Below are 15,733 nucleotides of genomic sequence, written 5' to 3' on the forward strand. Positions count from 1 at the left end.
TCTTGCCTAACTTACTTTTTAACTAGCATATCATGAAGGAAGGTGTCCTGGTTTCATCTGAGATAGTGTTAATTTTCTTCGTAGTGCCTGGTATGGTGCTGTGTTTTGGATTTAGGGTGAGAATAATCCTGATAACTGGGTTTAATTATTGCAGAGCAGTGCTCACACTAATAACTCAATAACTTTTCAGCTTCTCACACACTGCCCTGCCAGAGAGGGGCTGGGGGTGCACAGGGAGCTGCGAGGGGACAGAAGCAGGACAGCTGGCCCAGGCTGACCAAAGGGATGTCCCACACCACACACCGTTATGCTGAGCAATAAAAAAACTGGGCGGAGATGGCTGGGGTGGAGGGCTGCCGCTGCTCAGGGAGGGGTTGTGCACGGGTCAGCAGGTGGTGTATGTTATGTGTCACTTGTTTTGTTTATTCTTTTTTTTTTTCCTCTCCTCCCTTTTCTTTCCTATTAAACTGCCTTTATCTCAAGCCACTTTTTTATCTCAAGTCACTTTTTTCCAGTTCTCTCCTCCATCCCACATGAGAGGGAGTGAAGGAACAGCTGTGTGGTGCTTAGCGCCTGCCAGGTTAAACCACAACAGAGTGAGCCTGATTCACCAGAAGAAACATTCTGGGTATGGACTCAGCAAACAACACGAACAGCACGATTCCCCTCTCCTACTCTTTGATTCAGTCATTCCGTATTTGAATAACTGTAACTTACTTCCAGGAAATTACACATACGAACTATACTTAAGTATGCAAAAACACGTTGCCGATTTATTAGTAAAAGCTGGAATATGAAAATCTTTACAGCAGCAATCTCTAAAAAAAATGAGACTGAGTAATTAAAAAAAAACCCACACAACAAAAAAACAAGAAAACTGAAATCCCAGTCTTTACAAACAACTTGAAATGACTGGATTAGAGACAGAAAATAACGCAACACTTCCACACGTCTAATTGTAACTTGCATTTACTCTAGAGATGCAACTACTTTAAGAAGAGCAAAGCATCAAGTAATATTTAAGTTCTAAATACAGGGTGAAAAAGCAAAATTCATTTGAGAAGGTAACTTCTTTTTTTAGGTAGACTGACATAATAAGGGATGCTGCTGCACAAACTGAAAGGATCTCAGCTCCTCTGCACTGAGATGCTCTCAGACGTCTACACGCACAAGTAACTTTGACCTGACACTTGATCAAGTGACTGGGTGGTGGTGAGGCTCGATAAAAGGAAGGTATGTCAAGAGAACCTACGCCTAAAGGAGGAGGAAAAGCTTATACAAGCCAGTAACTGATCTCAGTAATTAAGTTATGATCCATCTGCTGTTAGGATAAGAGTTCATCCCAACACTTAGAGACTAAAATCTGTCATCTTCATGGATTCACTGCAGCACCTTCATGAAGGGCAAAGCTAATTGAAATTACTCTACCTGCCACAGGCTAAATGCACATGCATGTATAGTTACCGAATATTCTCAAATGTATGATAATTTACTTATACATACCCAAGCTCTAAATGTTCCTGCTTCAAAAATAAATGAAACAAAAAACTCACTTAACCTTTCGCACGACTGAATCACGTCTGAAGCCATAGACTTTTCTGAACTGACCCAATTTTTCTTGTAGTTCAAGAAACTCTGTCAAAGTCTTGAAACATATGCAAGCAATAAAATGTTTCTTTCCCCTTAGTTTGCTCAAAAAGCACGTTCACTGTTCATTATGATAATCTGTCTCCCAAATAGGCAACTGCTAAGGAAAATCTTTTGAATATGTGTTGATAATCTATCAGTAGACAGAATAAAACAGTTTTACATATAATTATTACCTTTTATTTCTTTGGTAAACTTTACCCTTTGGGAATCTGTCAGAGGTTTTTGTTGTTCTTCAATACTTTTGAAGTCCAAAACTTCACATACAAACTCAATAACTGGCTGTGCTTTGTAAAATGCAGTTGCAGATACTGTAGACAAAAACAGTAAGGTTGTATTACAAAAATACTGAGGAAATTTTAAAAGAAACCCAACAGAGGGAATAAGAGTTTGGCCTTCCCATTGAAAGAGAGAAAAGGAGGAAAAAGGAATTTGTGCAGGACCTACCATCAATATTTAACATCATTTTCCATAAGGAAGGTCTGACTGATTGATGGAACCCAAACCAAACCTCTCTGCCACCGCCTAAGGGATTTGAGCACCCTTCTGATGCTGTAAAAAAAGATCGCCCCACAGGAGTATATCTGAAATAAAATAAATTCAGATCGTAAAATTAAAGCAGTAGGCAACAACAGCAATAAAGACTTAACTAATAAAAATTCCTACTTGAAAGCACAGAAATATGAGTGTTTCAAACAATAATCTGAAATCCCTGTCAGGACTCTAGGTTATACTTCTTAAAATCCATTTAGTTATATTAAACAATTGGCTACTGGTCAGGTTGGTTTTTACATTTATTTTCAGTATACTCCCTTTATATACTTCGTGGGTTGAATTAGTGGGTATTAATAACTTTTTCGTACTCTTAACAATTCAGACATGCTTCAGTAAGAGAATAATTAAAGAATTCTACTATTAAAACAGCACAGTAATAATCTCTCCCTATATTTGTGCATGGCTTCCTCTAAAATCCATGGAAACTTTGTGCAGGTGAACAACCGATCTAAGTATTTCTGACACATCTTTCAGCCGCATCAAAATCACTGCACTGGTAATTCGGTACAATACATTTAATATCGAACTAATCAAAACCAGCGCTAATATGTTTCTCTGACCACAGATGCATGAATAACTAGTCTTGGCTGGTTTATTTACTGTAAAAGCTGACTGAAGTAGCTGACTGAAGAGATTTTTTTTAATCCTTAATGTGAGGATAAAGTCAACGCAATATAAGGCTGCTTAAAGATATTTGCGTAAATTTAATTCTCATTGTCTCTCTTTAGGCCTTTAAAATGGGGAAGTTCAGCCCTATTAAGCTTTGTTCTTTACTTCCCAGCTGAATTTAATTTGAACAGTGTTGTTAAGCGAGTCTTTTCATGGCAGCAGATTTAAAGAAACGCAGCATCTCACGTTAACTACAAATGCCATAGATCCCACTGGCTTGGGAAAGTATTTTGAAGGATAATTTTTTTTCTGCTAGAAAAATAGCTGTACTTGTGACACTAATGTCTCTCTAGCACAGTGTATACAAAATCAGCAATTAACATCTGCCAAAGAAAACACAGGAATAGGGCAACAAGTTTTAAACCTGCCCTTACACGTCTCCCAGCCTCCGAGGACTTTCAGCTCAGAGGGCTTCCTTCTCTGAGGCCCAGAGAGAAACAGGGTGCTGCTGAGATGGGAGGGCACCCCGGAGAGCACACCAGCAGGGAATGAGGCTGAAAATCAGTGAGGAAAGGGACTTGTATCCAGGCTTGAGGCTATTCCCTCCTCCTGATGAGCAGAAAAGTGCCATACTGCGTCTTGCCTGGCCCCACTAGGTAGCTATTATTTGGGTTGATCTGTGTCCACCTACTCAAAACAGCTGCTAAAGTGATTCAGACAAATTTCCTAAGCCTTAAGGCAATTTCCTAAGCAATAAGGCAAATTTTCTAAACCATGCCAGTGTCTGCTGCTTACCTCATGGAAGGCAAGTGCCTCATCACCACATCCAGAGCCTGGATGGTTTCAAACGGGACGCTCGGAAGCCGGCCAGAAAGAGCATCGTGTAAAGCCTGCAAACTCACACAGGACATCCACTTGATTGCCACCTTAAATATCCTGTCCTTGCCTTCTCCTGGCAGCGTGACCTCCAGCTCCACCTGCAACAATGCCAAACAACAAACCAAGATGATTCTTTCCATTGAGAGGGAAAAATGAGAGGGACTTAGACGGGACCACGCTGAAAAACGTTGTAAAACATGGGAGAAGACAAAGAGCAATGATGAAGAAACGACATATATTAGCTACAGCCTCTTTTTACGGCTAGATTTTTCCAAAGGTGTATTTCAGAAAACTGGCAGGCTTCCCAACTGGCATCTATCTCCCTCCGAGACAAAACTGTATTTTGGAAGTGTTTGCATACAAACAGGGAGGTCTCCGTGAAGATCCGATAACCCGATTTCAGATACCCAACACAAACTAATGCAGCAACACACACGTCAGCTTCTGCATGCCCAAAATAAAACGTGGTCTGCAATTACCTGCCAAGATTCACATAGTTCAGGTACTCTTCCTTATACTGGTGATATTAGCATGTGGGAAACAGGCGCATTTCCTCGCTGTGTTAGCCTCTACTTTGAATTTTACATCCAAAACCAAACTACATTATCGTGAATTACTCTACCTGTGGAGTATTTTGTAACGCTGTTTTCTCATCTTTATTAAAAGAAGAAGTCTGAGCACAATTCTTAAACCAACAAAGATTAAGGCTTGTCTGAAATTAAGACTTGTGGGAGTGACTACAAGAAATAACACGATCAGAGGAATATCCTTTGTGCTGGTTATAAACAAACACGTTGCATTTTCCTGTCCTAGGGAGCTTACTTTTTGAATACAAAAGGCATCCACTTACAGATAAACTGTAATTAGCGGGCTACAGAAGACAATACATGGGTAACGGAGCGCTAATATATGCAATCAGCTGATCTTTCACAGCGCTTAGGTTCCGCAGTCAAAAAATAGGAAGCAATGATAAAGCCCAAATAACAACCTCCCTATAAGCCCAACCCCAAATTGACAATTTACAGTAGGCAATCACAATTAAAATTGCAGCCCCATCTCTCCTTCAGTACAAACATTATTCACCAGAAGACTCACGTAGAGGAAGGAGCCACACAGCCACGAGAGAGCAATGGAAAGCAGAGATCACTGGTCTGAATCTGGCCAAGACTGTTTATTCCACCAAAAATGCAAACAAAGGCACAGGTTTTCACCTGACACAGGCTGGAAGCTTTCTATAAAGCCTTTTTGCTTGTTTTTACTTTAAAAACTGTGCCATCGAAAGGTCTTCAACACCATTTAGAGCAGATAGAAGACTGATGAGATATATTTTTCTTTTAAACTTCTCTCCTCCAAATAAAGTTCCATCATTTCTGTTATTCCTGACACTGTTAAAACATAACTAATCTGATTAGTAGTGTTTTTGATACATTAATCTAAATATATATATTTTTTTCCCTTCCCGATTTCAGTTTACAAAGCTCCCTAACCACCACGAAATGGAAAAAGACAAAGAATTGGACTACTCGTGTTGAGGTATCCGTGTCCCCAATGGATATAAAAGCCACAGGACTGAAGAATTTCTATGCCAATGACTAGACCACAAGCTTGTGTCTGTCCCACTCCCCGAATCTTTAATTTTAAAAGTCGATAATCCATAATTTGAAAGAACTTTACCCTTTTTTGGTAACAACACCCTAACACACAGATATGCTCAGCTACCTTCGACAAACCTACCAGTGATCAGAGCAGTACCTGAGCCAAATACCCACCACGCTTAGTTTAGATCTAACAGTGAATTTGCGCTGCTGAATTTAGTCCAGTTCTTGCTGTTGGTCCTAAACCCTCCTCAAAACAGTTGAATTTAGAGTCATTGCTCAAGTAAGTAAGTTTAAATCCATCATTCCGGGTTCCCTTCCTCTCATATCTCAACTGAATAAAATACTACTGCAGAGTAGTATTTCGTAGCAGAGAAGTAGAGTAGTATTTCAAGTAGAGAAATTCAGAATAGTAGTTTTACATTGGAATTTTGCTACATAACTTACTAAATTGTAAAGCTGAATTTAACAGCTGATTGCCTACAGTTTCTCCAAATATAACCTGCCTGAAAATAAAAATTCACAGTCTCGATCACTAACCTGTCCTGCTCAAGACACTGTGCTGCAGTTTAGCAGTTAACCTCACTTGACAGCTAAGAACCCAAGTGAAAGGGATGTTACTGTAGTGATGTGGAAAAATGGAAAGTCGTTCTTAAAAAGAACACGGCTGGTAGCTGAGGTACTCATCTGATTTATGCATACAAATCGGCGTAGCAGGATTTCATTTTGGTGGTGTTGCTGCTCTCCTAAAACCTAACCACACAATTGTGGGGAATTCTCTGTTCTCTTTTCCATAAAACTTGCATCACTATGTGATTATTTTGTCATGTTTTGAGCATATGACGTATTAATCTAGATTAATAGATCAAATAACGATCTATTAATCTACAGCTTTTCCTTCCCACAGATTGCAAGGAAAACAGATAGGCAGTTTCCAATCAAATGCTTGGGTGCCTACCTTCCAGGGCCTCAGCTGGAAAATTCAAGCCAAGGATTCACGAAAGAGGTCAGCTATCACACACAGCGTTGTTAGCAATATTTCAAAAGGACAAAAGCAGGAAGTTAGAGGTGAACTGGGCTCACTATTAGAACCCTATGGCAAAGAGGAGGCTATTCATATTTTTATGCCTTGATGGTGTCCTATACACTTCTTGTTTCTGAATGTTTAAGTAAAAACTTGTGAAAATATTCTGTTAGCACTTACCTATTCCCTATTTGTTCCGAAAGGTCTAAAGAAATGAAGGAACAGAAGAATGAAAATGTGGTGTAAGGAATGAATGAAAATAGGTATAATTATCATGAAGGCCAAGCAGAAAAGATGTAAAGTGTTTGTACATGAGAAAGTTATGAGAGAAGTACGTTATCGGCTAGGCGGGGAAAAAAGGTAAAAAACACCACTGACAAGAGATGAGAACAGTAAATTAAGTTAAAGAGCAACTGGTGAAAGATGATAGGAAATTAGTGTCAGCCTTCTGTTTAGCAGAAATTCTTCCGTTACTGACATATATCAAAAGTTAATCAAGATCTTCTCCCATTTAGATGAAGGACCATCTATTAATCATTGTATGTTCATGAATTTTTTCAACATGATCATAAATATAATCAAACATGCTGTAAACTTGCTACGTTTGTTCTGTACAGAACAGCCAAAAGAAAAAAAAAAGAAACCTAATCTAATTGCCCTGGAGGAAGTCTGAATACCTACGAGCTTTATACTGGTTTAAACCATGCTTAAACCAATTAAGGTCCACGTAAAAAATGTCCCTCATTAAGCTAAATTTCCCAACACCTGATTTAAACCAGCTGAAGGTTTATCTCTATTAGCTCTTTCCTCCAGGGTAATAACTTTAATAACTGCGTAAGTCCTGTATCTGCTGGGAAAAAGGGCAAAAGAGCAGTTTGTTAGAAGTGAGCCTAAACGTCAGCCAGTCACACAAATAAAACGATCTAAACCATCTTTGTTTTTTGTTTGTTTGTTTTTTGTGGGTTTTTTTTTTTTTTTTGGAGATTAACACCTCTCCTCTGCTAGATCTATGATCTGGCACAAGCGGGTTTTAAAATCCGAGAGCATCTCGAGCAGAGTTGTGCTCAGGAAGCAGATACTCAGACACACAACAAAGAGGAGCAGAGCAGCTGGAGGTCATCCCACCCAGTTGCTCCAAGTGAGGTCACCTTGCATCTCACACGCTCGCACCAGATCAGAGGATTACTTTGATCCCACGTTCCTTTCTCCTCCACAGATGGACCATTTTTCATTTACGTTTCCTTTTCAAATGCCAAACGTCACGCTTGTCATAAAGTGTAGAGTTATTCATGCACAGCTCAGATGGCATTATAGTTATAAGCTCAGCCTGTGCGTCCCGAGGACCTGTTGAACCACCCCCAGAGACACGCACCAAATATCATTCTAGCTTTGGCAAACACTTTGCAACTTTCTGCATCAAACCCGTAGGAACTTGGACACCATATGTGAAAGTCAAAAAAAGTCTCTAATAATCTTAAATGATTCCTTTATAGTTTTCCTAGACATCAGTTTATCAGTTAATGAAAAATAATTAAGACTGGAGCACAGACTGACCTTTACTTAATTGTACTCACTTCAGCACACTTTGGGGAAATATAAATTGCAGCTAGGAGAGCAAGAGCTTCATTTGGGTAGAACTATCAACCACGTCCTGCGCTGCCCAGGCACACAGCAGGAGACACAGAAGGTCAGTATAACTGCGTTACAGCACACTTACCAAACTCAGGAAGACCTGAGCTCTGCTCCCAGTTGGAGCACACAGCAAGTTTCCGTATCCCTCTATAACTCATTTGCATTTTACTTTGTCTTCTTTTGTTGTAGTCAACAGGATAGAACAGGCTTTGGCCCTAATTGCACATGCCTCACCTTGCACCCACAGCAGAAGGGTGGAATGGCCTCCAGAAACTACCGCAGCACAAGCGAATAACGAGCATGACTCCATCCTCAAGTATTTAGCATATAAATAAAAAAGGTCACGGAAAATTCAATCTGATATTAGACCACAGCAAATGTAGGTTAAGTTATTTTACAGGGTCTGTGTGTTAGCATGTTCGTTTTCTTTTCTTTCTGCGTAACGATTCATCAGTGGGTATAGATTTGTCATCAGTGGGTATACACAGCCAGAGTGACTGAAGAGGTCACTTTCCCCAGGACAGAGCTGGCAAACAAATCACTTGAGCGCTCTTCGCCTGCCCCAGTGCTCAGCTAGCAGGTCTTTGCCTGGGCAATTCAAGCTAATTTGGCTCTCACGTCACAAAAGACAAGAGAAGAGGTTCCATACTGCCAACCAAGGGGTGCAGGAGCTTCTTCCAATTAGTGGATAATAATAATCAGCTCTCAGTAGGCTTTGATGACATAAATGAGCCGACACTACAGCTGGCAGATGTCGGGCTGTTAGAGTGGGGCCAGAGGAGGCCACGAGGACAGTCAGGGGGCTGGAGCACCTCTCCTGTGGAGAACGGCTGAGCGAGCTGGGGGTGTTCAGCCTGGAGAAGAGAAAGCTCTGAGGTGACCTTAACTGCAGCTTCTCAATACTTAAAAAGTGTTACAAAAAAGATGGACAGCAAATTTTGCTCGGGCAGACAATGACAGGACAAGGGGAAATGGTTTTAAACTACAAGAGGGGAGATTTACATCAGAGGTTAGGAGGAAATTTTTCACTCAGAGGGTGGTGAGGCCCTGGCACAGGCTGCCCAGAGAAGCTGTGGATGCCCCATCCCTGGAGGTGCTCAAGGCCAGGCTGGATGGGGCTTTGGCAACCTGGGCTGGTGGGAGGTGTCCCTGCCCATGGCAGGGGGGGTGTAATTAGGTGATCTTCAAGGTCCCTTCCAACCCAAACCATTCTGTGATTCTATGAAGCCGTACCCAGAGTAAAGTGGCATCTAAAGGCAGCAGAACACATTTACACACAAAACAGTTGCGATCAGTTATTAGAAAGGCTCTACAAATATTACATTAGAATCACCCGCTAGAAACTCTCCTCTTTAAAACTTACTTTATCTCTTCCAATGGGAAGTGGCATAGCTGTATAAAGGTTTTTTCTTCCATCAAACACTGGCTTGCGATCCCCAAAGATCTGTGTTTTAAAGTGCTGAACCATATGCTCCACTATTTCCCTGAAAACACAAGCAGATGACGTTAATTCAACTTTTTGCTTTTGATGTTAAGCAGCAATTGAACATTAACATTTACGAGCAGAAGCACGAAGAGAATTAAAGGGATGTCCACCGTTGGGCATTAAAGCTACGATTTGTTTAGCCGACCTGAACGAAAGCAACCTTTTCACAGACTAAACGGTTTTCTCAAAGCAGCTATTTTTTGGCGTTTTCAGATTGAAGCTTTCCTTCCTGTTTTCTGTGATTTACTAGAACTGGCAGACCAGAAGAACATGCTAGCTCGGGCTCTAAACAGAAGGTGCACGGTATTCGCTGGGGCTCCTGCTCCCCGGTCCTACACTTCTTTCTGCATGTCACCAGAGGATGGTGGACTAAAAGCTCAACAGACTGAGAAGCTTTCAAAGAACCAATGCCCAACCTTGCAGCCTTAGGGTTGCAGCAGCACAATATTCCTACGACGACAGTGGTAAGCAAGCTTTTCCCCTAACACTAAGAAAGATGTCTCAAATGCATTTTTTTCCCCACAAAAGCAGCAAAACTCGCATTCACAGGGACTCACACGTATTAAAAATGTATCTTCATTCATAAAGCATAGCTGGAATGGGTTGTTTGTATGAACGAAGCGACCACCCCAAGTTTTTGTCAAACCACAGTGGTTACACGCTGGCCGTGCAGTTCACCAGCAGATGAGCGGCCTGGTGGAGTAACACCGCCCTTTGATGCCAAAAGCCTTTGGTCCAAGCGTCCCAAAAAGACATCCCTGGGCCATCTGTATCACACGGCTGGAAAATTAGAAACCCATCAGCAGCCTGCAGCACGCTGCCTAGAAGATCCTCAACGTATGGCTGGGAGCAAAAGGGCATGAAGAAGCGGAGCTGACACAGAAAGGAAAGCCACGGGATGCTGTTTCTTCAGTACCATCGTCAACTAGCTCAGAGAGGCTGCGAGGGCTGTTTTAAACACCATTTCTTGGACAGGTAATCAGCCTAGCTGGATACTGGAGCGACACAAAGCTCTGAGAAGAAACGCCGAGTTCATTCAAGTGCTGTAACCGATGAAGACTTTTAGCTGACAATTTCTTTGCTGTGTCCCAAGGCTTTAAGACAAGATGAGAGCATTAAAAGAAACTTGTCTGACCTTGCGAGAAGTAGGAATGAAACTTGGCCCAGTAATTTCTGCCTTGGATCTGCAATATCTGACTGAACAAGTACATACTTCAAGGATGGGAGGAGAGAAATACATTTCAACCTTAAGTTAAATGTTTTGAGTAACAGAAAATCCATTCTCTTACTAAGCAAGCTTTGATTGTAAACTACTCTGTACGAAAGTGAACGCTTCTACTTAATTAAGGTTTTCAAACTTCAAGCCACGTTTAGCAACTGTGTTTCTCAGCTGTGGGTCGAGACATCTAAATGAAAAGTGAAAGTATTTCCACCATCTGAAGTTAAAAGAAGAGTTATTTACTAATTCTCCAACTTCAGCCCCCTGGGACTACTATTCCACAGAGACCATGCGTGCACACAAGAACTCGAGGCCGCTGACCAGAAGTGGAGCTCATTTTGAGCCTTGTGAGCCCCAGCTATTCTCACAACTTAAACTGAGGGCATCCACGGCGCAGAACCCGATGCCACATTGCCCATCCTGACCATCAGCCAAAATAGATCTGGACACGTATCTGTCCAAGCCATAGCAAATCCTAGAATGAAACTGAAGAAGGAAGCCAGGACAGATGAGGGAGTAGTGTAAATGAAAATGAGATGTCCCCCTATTTTTTCCTAGGGATTATAAAGTAACACAAGCTATTTACTATAAATATATGTATTAATGCAGTTGTAAAAAAAAAAAGTACAGTTTAGTCCTGGACTATATGCGCATCCCACAAAACCCTACATATATACCCAAATACATACACAAACACAAGTATACACGTAGGATTGAAAGGTTCTGGCTAACAAAAACCCAGGCGTGGGCAAAGACATGTACATCTACAGGGTAATAAAAGCACGAATAAGTGCTCAAAGAAGTAAAACACACCCTTCATTGAGGGAATCCCATTTGTATTCTTCCCACACCGCACCACAAACACATACGGTAGCATCATGAAATGCATTTACGACAGCCCTGGTTACTGCAAAAGGCGTTTAGTCCATGCACATTTATACCTGCTCCTGAAGAGAATTTAGCAGAGTGTTTGCTTTCAAAACTAGACCCAACTCTCAACTAGCTTCAAAATTAAGTTTTTAATAGCCAGCCATGGGGAAAAAAAAATAAAACAGAATTGCAAAGGTTAGCAGTGCTGCTTTATGGAAATCCTACCATTAGTGGCCTCGTCAGGGTAACGATGGGTAGCACACTCCAGTTTATTACCTCATGTTAGGAAAACTTTGGCTTTCAGGTGGCTTTTTTTGACTTCACACTTCGCTCATGACTGCATATTCCACCCATGTGACCTTTTTTTAATGCGGAAAGTTTTTGCTCTTGAATATATAAACACGCCATTCCGATCCTCTACAGTCAAGATGTGTAGGTAGTTACGATGAAGACACTTGCGGTTTCGAGTCGGTGCCAAGTCTTGTTCTCAGTTTTACTTCTGGCAACACCACTCTCCTCCAAGTTAATGAGGTTGCCACACTGTGACTAATAGGGCACACATGCAAAACGCGGGACCTAATTGCCTGTTTCCTTGGCCAACTGATCCGTCTCTTCATCTCGCTATCTGTTTCAGGAGCATATCTTTCCCTTATATAGAATCTCCTGATGAAGGATAATTTCTTACCTAATTCAGTCCCTCCGTGATCCTCTCCCAGCAGCACAAACAAATGGGTTTTACCTCTCTTCTTCCACAGGGGAAGGTAGGAAAACAAGAAGCTCTTCTTGCTGAAGAGCTTGCCAGCCAGCTGCATTCCAATATTTAACCGAGCAATACCAAGAATTGTATTTATCCAGTTGGTTTAGACTGACCTGACCCCTCTAGAGTTAACACAGTGGCTTTAATCACAAGCTGGCAAGCTCCATCGAAATAAGGGACCACTAGCACTGAGTTGGTAAGAAAGAAGAACTCTCAGAAATAACTCCTGTTGATGAACATGCAAAGCCAGAAGCTATCAGTGCAGGTAACGAATAGATAGAAAAACTCCTCTGAGCTGTCCACAAAACCCAGCACACGGCTCCAGCATTTTCAAATCACCGCAGGAACGTAACAAACAGAGGAAAAGCAAAGCACGCCATTACCTGTTAACTCTTCTAGGGCATTTTTCTGGCTTTATGTCCAACTCATAATGGTAGATATCTATTTTAGGAATGTCCATTTCAAAGAAGTTGGCCTGCAGTTTGATTGTTCTCCCAGAAGTACCGAAATCTGGGCGAGGAGGAGGTTTGAAGGCATATCCCTGTATTGGTGGTGGCATTGGTGGAGGAGGTGCGAGCACTGGAAAAAGAAGAAGAAAAAATTTAGCCATGTTAGCTACATTCAACTGACCGTTGAGCAAATTTACAGGTTATTTGACCAATGAAGTAGAGCACACTCAAACTGGTAACCCAAATTAAGAACAAAACAAAAAAAAATATGCTAACAGGAGTCCACGAATCTCTTCTTCCGATGCTGGTTCATTATTCGCTGTATTTCCTAGTCCTGATTACTGACCAAAATCTTAAAACCAGTTGCATTTCCCTATCCTGGACAGGATTTTGAGATGCTAAGCACGCACTGCTGGAAAAGTGAGAACTAGAGCATCACTACTTTCTTGCAGGGAAGATCACAGTTTCAAAAGAGATACAGAAGCAAATCACCTAACCACTTTTATTTGAGCAAACACCTGTAAGATGCAGTTTACACTACTTAAGCCACCCTTGAAGTCGTATTTGAAAGGCTTGTACGCACATAAAGCAAATACCACAGGTGTATTTCAGCTGTATGCATTTTGCTGTGATCACCACAGCCTGCCAAGAGCAGGAACGAAGCCCAGGAGTCGTTCCTGCACATCTCTGCTCTCTGGCAAACACGGCGTGTTAGAATTCAGCTATACCCCGCTGTTTCCTTTATGCAGAAAGCAAACAGAGTAAATAGCCTCCGGCTGTTGTCCCGCGTTACTGAGCTCAAACAACAGCCGTCTGCTATAGATCAGGCAAGGCACAGCCGGAGCGCAATAGCTGCTTGTTTTAACCTAGGAATTCCATTAAAAATCCACCAAAAAGGATCTAAGATAACAATTTGAGCATCCAAAGCTCCTGAAACAGCAGTGCTCGGCTTGCCCAGGGTCTAGAGCAGCAGTAACTCGCAGCAAAATGCTCAGGTGTGAAAGTGCCCAGCGGGCTCCTCGCTATGTGTGAGCACCCAGCTGGGGTTTCGGGATCACCCAGCTCGGTCCTCAACAACGCACGTCCTTCTATCCACACGCCTGTCACCTTCTCTGCTGGAAAGTGCTCCCAGAACGGTAACGCTCAGAAATACCCTCCTGCTTTCCGGCTGATATAGTCCTTGTCGGGTTATTCTCGCTGCCTTTTAGATTCAGCACCGATTGTGTTTTCAGATTTAAACCAAATACCCATTTATTTCTCATACCTACATTATTCTTTTCCTATTAATCTCACAAAACTGCCTTTATTCTCATCCCGTAGCCTTTCAAGCACACGGATTTTCAGTTCACCTTCCCTGAACGAGGCTGACCCGAGCACCACGGACTACTTTTCTACACGAGGTCCCATCGGGGGCTGGGGTGAGCACACCAAAGCTTTCATCTCTCAGCTGGAGATGTCGCGTTACTCAACCCAAAACTGCTTTTGCCCATTATGCCTTACAGCGATCAGCCACGATGTTCACATCCATCGCGGCTGTTTGTGATGGATCCTTTTCCAGCTCCCTACTCACTCCCAGGTATGTGATCCTCTCTTTGCACAGATTTTACTCTGTATTCATTACCCTGCTGCCTCCCATACAACACTCAGGTCCTCCCTTTCCCACACATCACAGAATTTCACACACTTCTCCCTAACAATCATTTCCTAAACGATCTCTGCCCAAACAAGACCATTCCTGACCCCAGCAGCATCGTTTCTCCGCTTGACCCTTCAAACCCCAGGGCCGTTTCCCCCCCGTCAGTCTCTCCTTACTTATTTTAAAGTCCAACTGAAGTCCAGTCTTCTTTCCTTCTTCCCTTCCACAAGCATCACCACTAACAACGGTGATTCTCCAGCGCCAAACTGAATAGATGTGGGCAAGATGCCCCTTACTGACAGCCTTTGGTTTCGTGGTGGTGGCGGGCTCACCGTGGCACCAAGCTGCTCTGTCACTGCCCCTCCTCTGCAGGACCAGGTGAGAAAACCGCTCCCACAGACATTTAAACCTGCAACGTTTCAAAGCTTTCTATTATTCAACTCCAAACCCCACCAGAAGGCTCCGCAGCAAGCACTCAACTCCCCTCCAACAGATCCTCCTTTACCAACTTTTCCCCCAAAAAATCTGGCTCCCACCTAGGATTTCAGCCATTTTATTGCTTACGCCTCATTATTGCATTAAAGCCATTATTTTCATTTCCATTTTTCTCTAACATCCCCGTTCAACCACAGTGGCCTGGGCAATGACATTAATCTGTATTTTTTTTGTGTTGTTCCCTATCATTTCCATAGCACCAGCCATTCCAAAAACGTTTCCGTTTTCTGCCCAGGCTCTTGGCATTTGTCTTTGAACGTTTCTGCTCTTTTTATCCACGCTCTATCCTAGCTGGATTATGGATTGCCTTACCCCTAGTACCTGTTCAACTGTTATCACATCCATATTAAGCCCTTCCCTTCTCTTCGCCCCCAATTTTTACGCTTTCTGACATTTCTGTATCTACCGCCCCAGCCTTATTTCCCTGCCCTTCCTTTTTCCTGTGCCAGATTTGACGCAGCATTTTTCATCTCTCTGAAAAGTACTTCCGAATTTTTAAGGTTTGGCAAGACAACGATCAGCATCACAGAGGGAGGAAGGGATGCCATCCTAAGGGACCTGGGCAGGCCGGAGAAGCGGGCCCACGTGAACCTCATGAGGTCCAACAAGTCCAAGTGGGACAGAGGGGTGGCCAGCAGGGGAGGGAGGGGGTTTTCCCCTTCTGCTTTGTCCTTGTGAGGCCCCACCTGGAGCCCTGCGTCCAGGTCTTGGTCCCTCAGCACAAGAAGGACGTGGGGCTGTTGGAGCTGGTCCAGAAGAGGGCCCCGGAGATGCTCAGAGGGCTGGAGAAGAAAAAAACACAGCCTGCTGGGCAAGACGCGAAGGCAGTTTGACAGCACACCTGCACCGTGTATTTTTAAACTTTTTTTTTTTAATGATC

The 15,733-nt window shown here is 42.6% G+C and overlaps 1 protein-coding gene across 3 annotated transcripts in view; it reads right to left on the reverse strand.

The window, feature by feature from the left end:
* Window positions 1–15,733, reverse strand: part of AGO2 (argonaute RISC catalytic component 2) — a 58,962-nt gene that overhangs the window by 29,689 nt on the left and 13,540 nt on the right. For 2 of the 3 annotated variants that reach the window (XM_066991247.1, XM_066991249.1), the window contains exons 2-6: window positions 12,657–12,852; window positions 9,305–9,425; window positions 3,607–3,791; window positions 2,095–2,231; window positions 1,824–1,958 (exon numbers count right to left, since the gene is read on the reverse strand). In XM_066991247.1, coding sequence (XP_066847348.1) covers window positions 1,824–1,958; window positions 2,095–2,231; window positions 3,607–3,791; window positions 9,305–9,425; window positions 12,657–12,852 — 774 coding nt within the window. The remainder of the gene's footprint in view (window positions 1–1,823; window positions 1,959–2,094; window positions 2,232–3,606; window positions 3,792–9,304; window positions 9,426–12,656; window positions 12,853–15,733) is intronic. The other variant, XM_066991248.1, reaches the window with a different exon arrangement.

Source organism: Anser cygnoides, chromosome 2 (genome assembly GCF_040182565.1).
Source record: "Anser cygnoides isolate HZ-2024a breed goose chromosome 2, Taihu_goose_T2T_genome, whole genome shotgun sequence".
Lineage (NCBI taxonomy): Eukaryota > Metazoa > Chordata > Aves > Anseriformes > Anatidae > Anser > Anser cygnoides.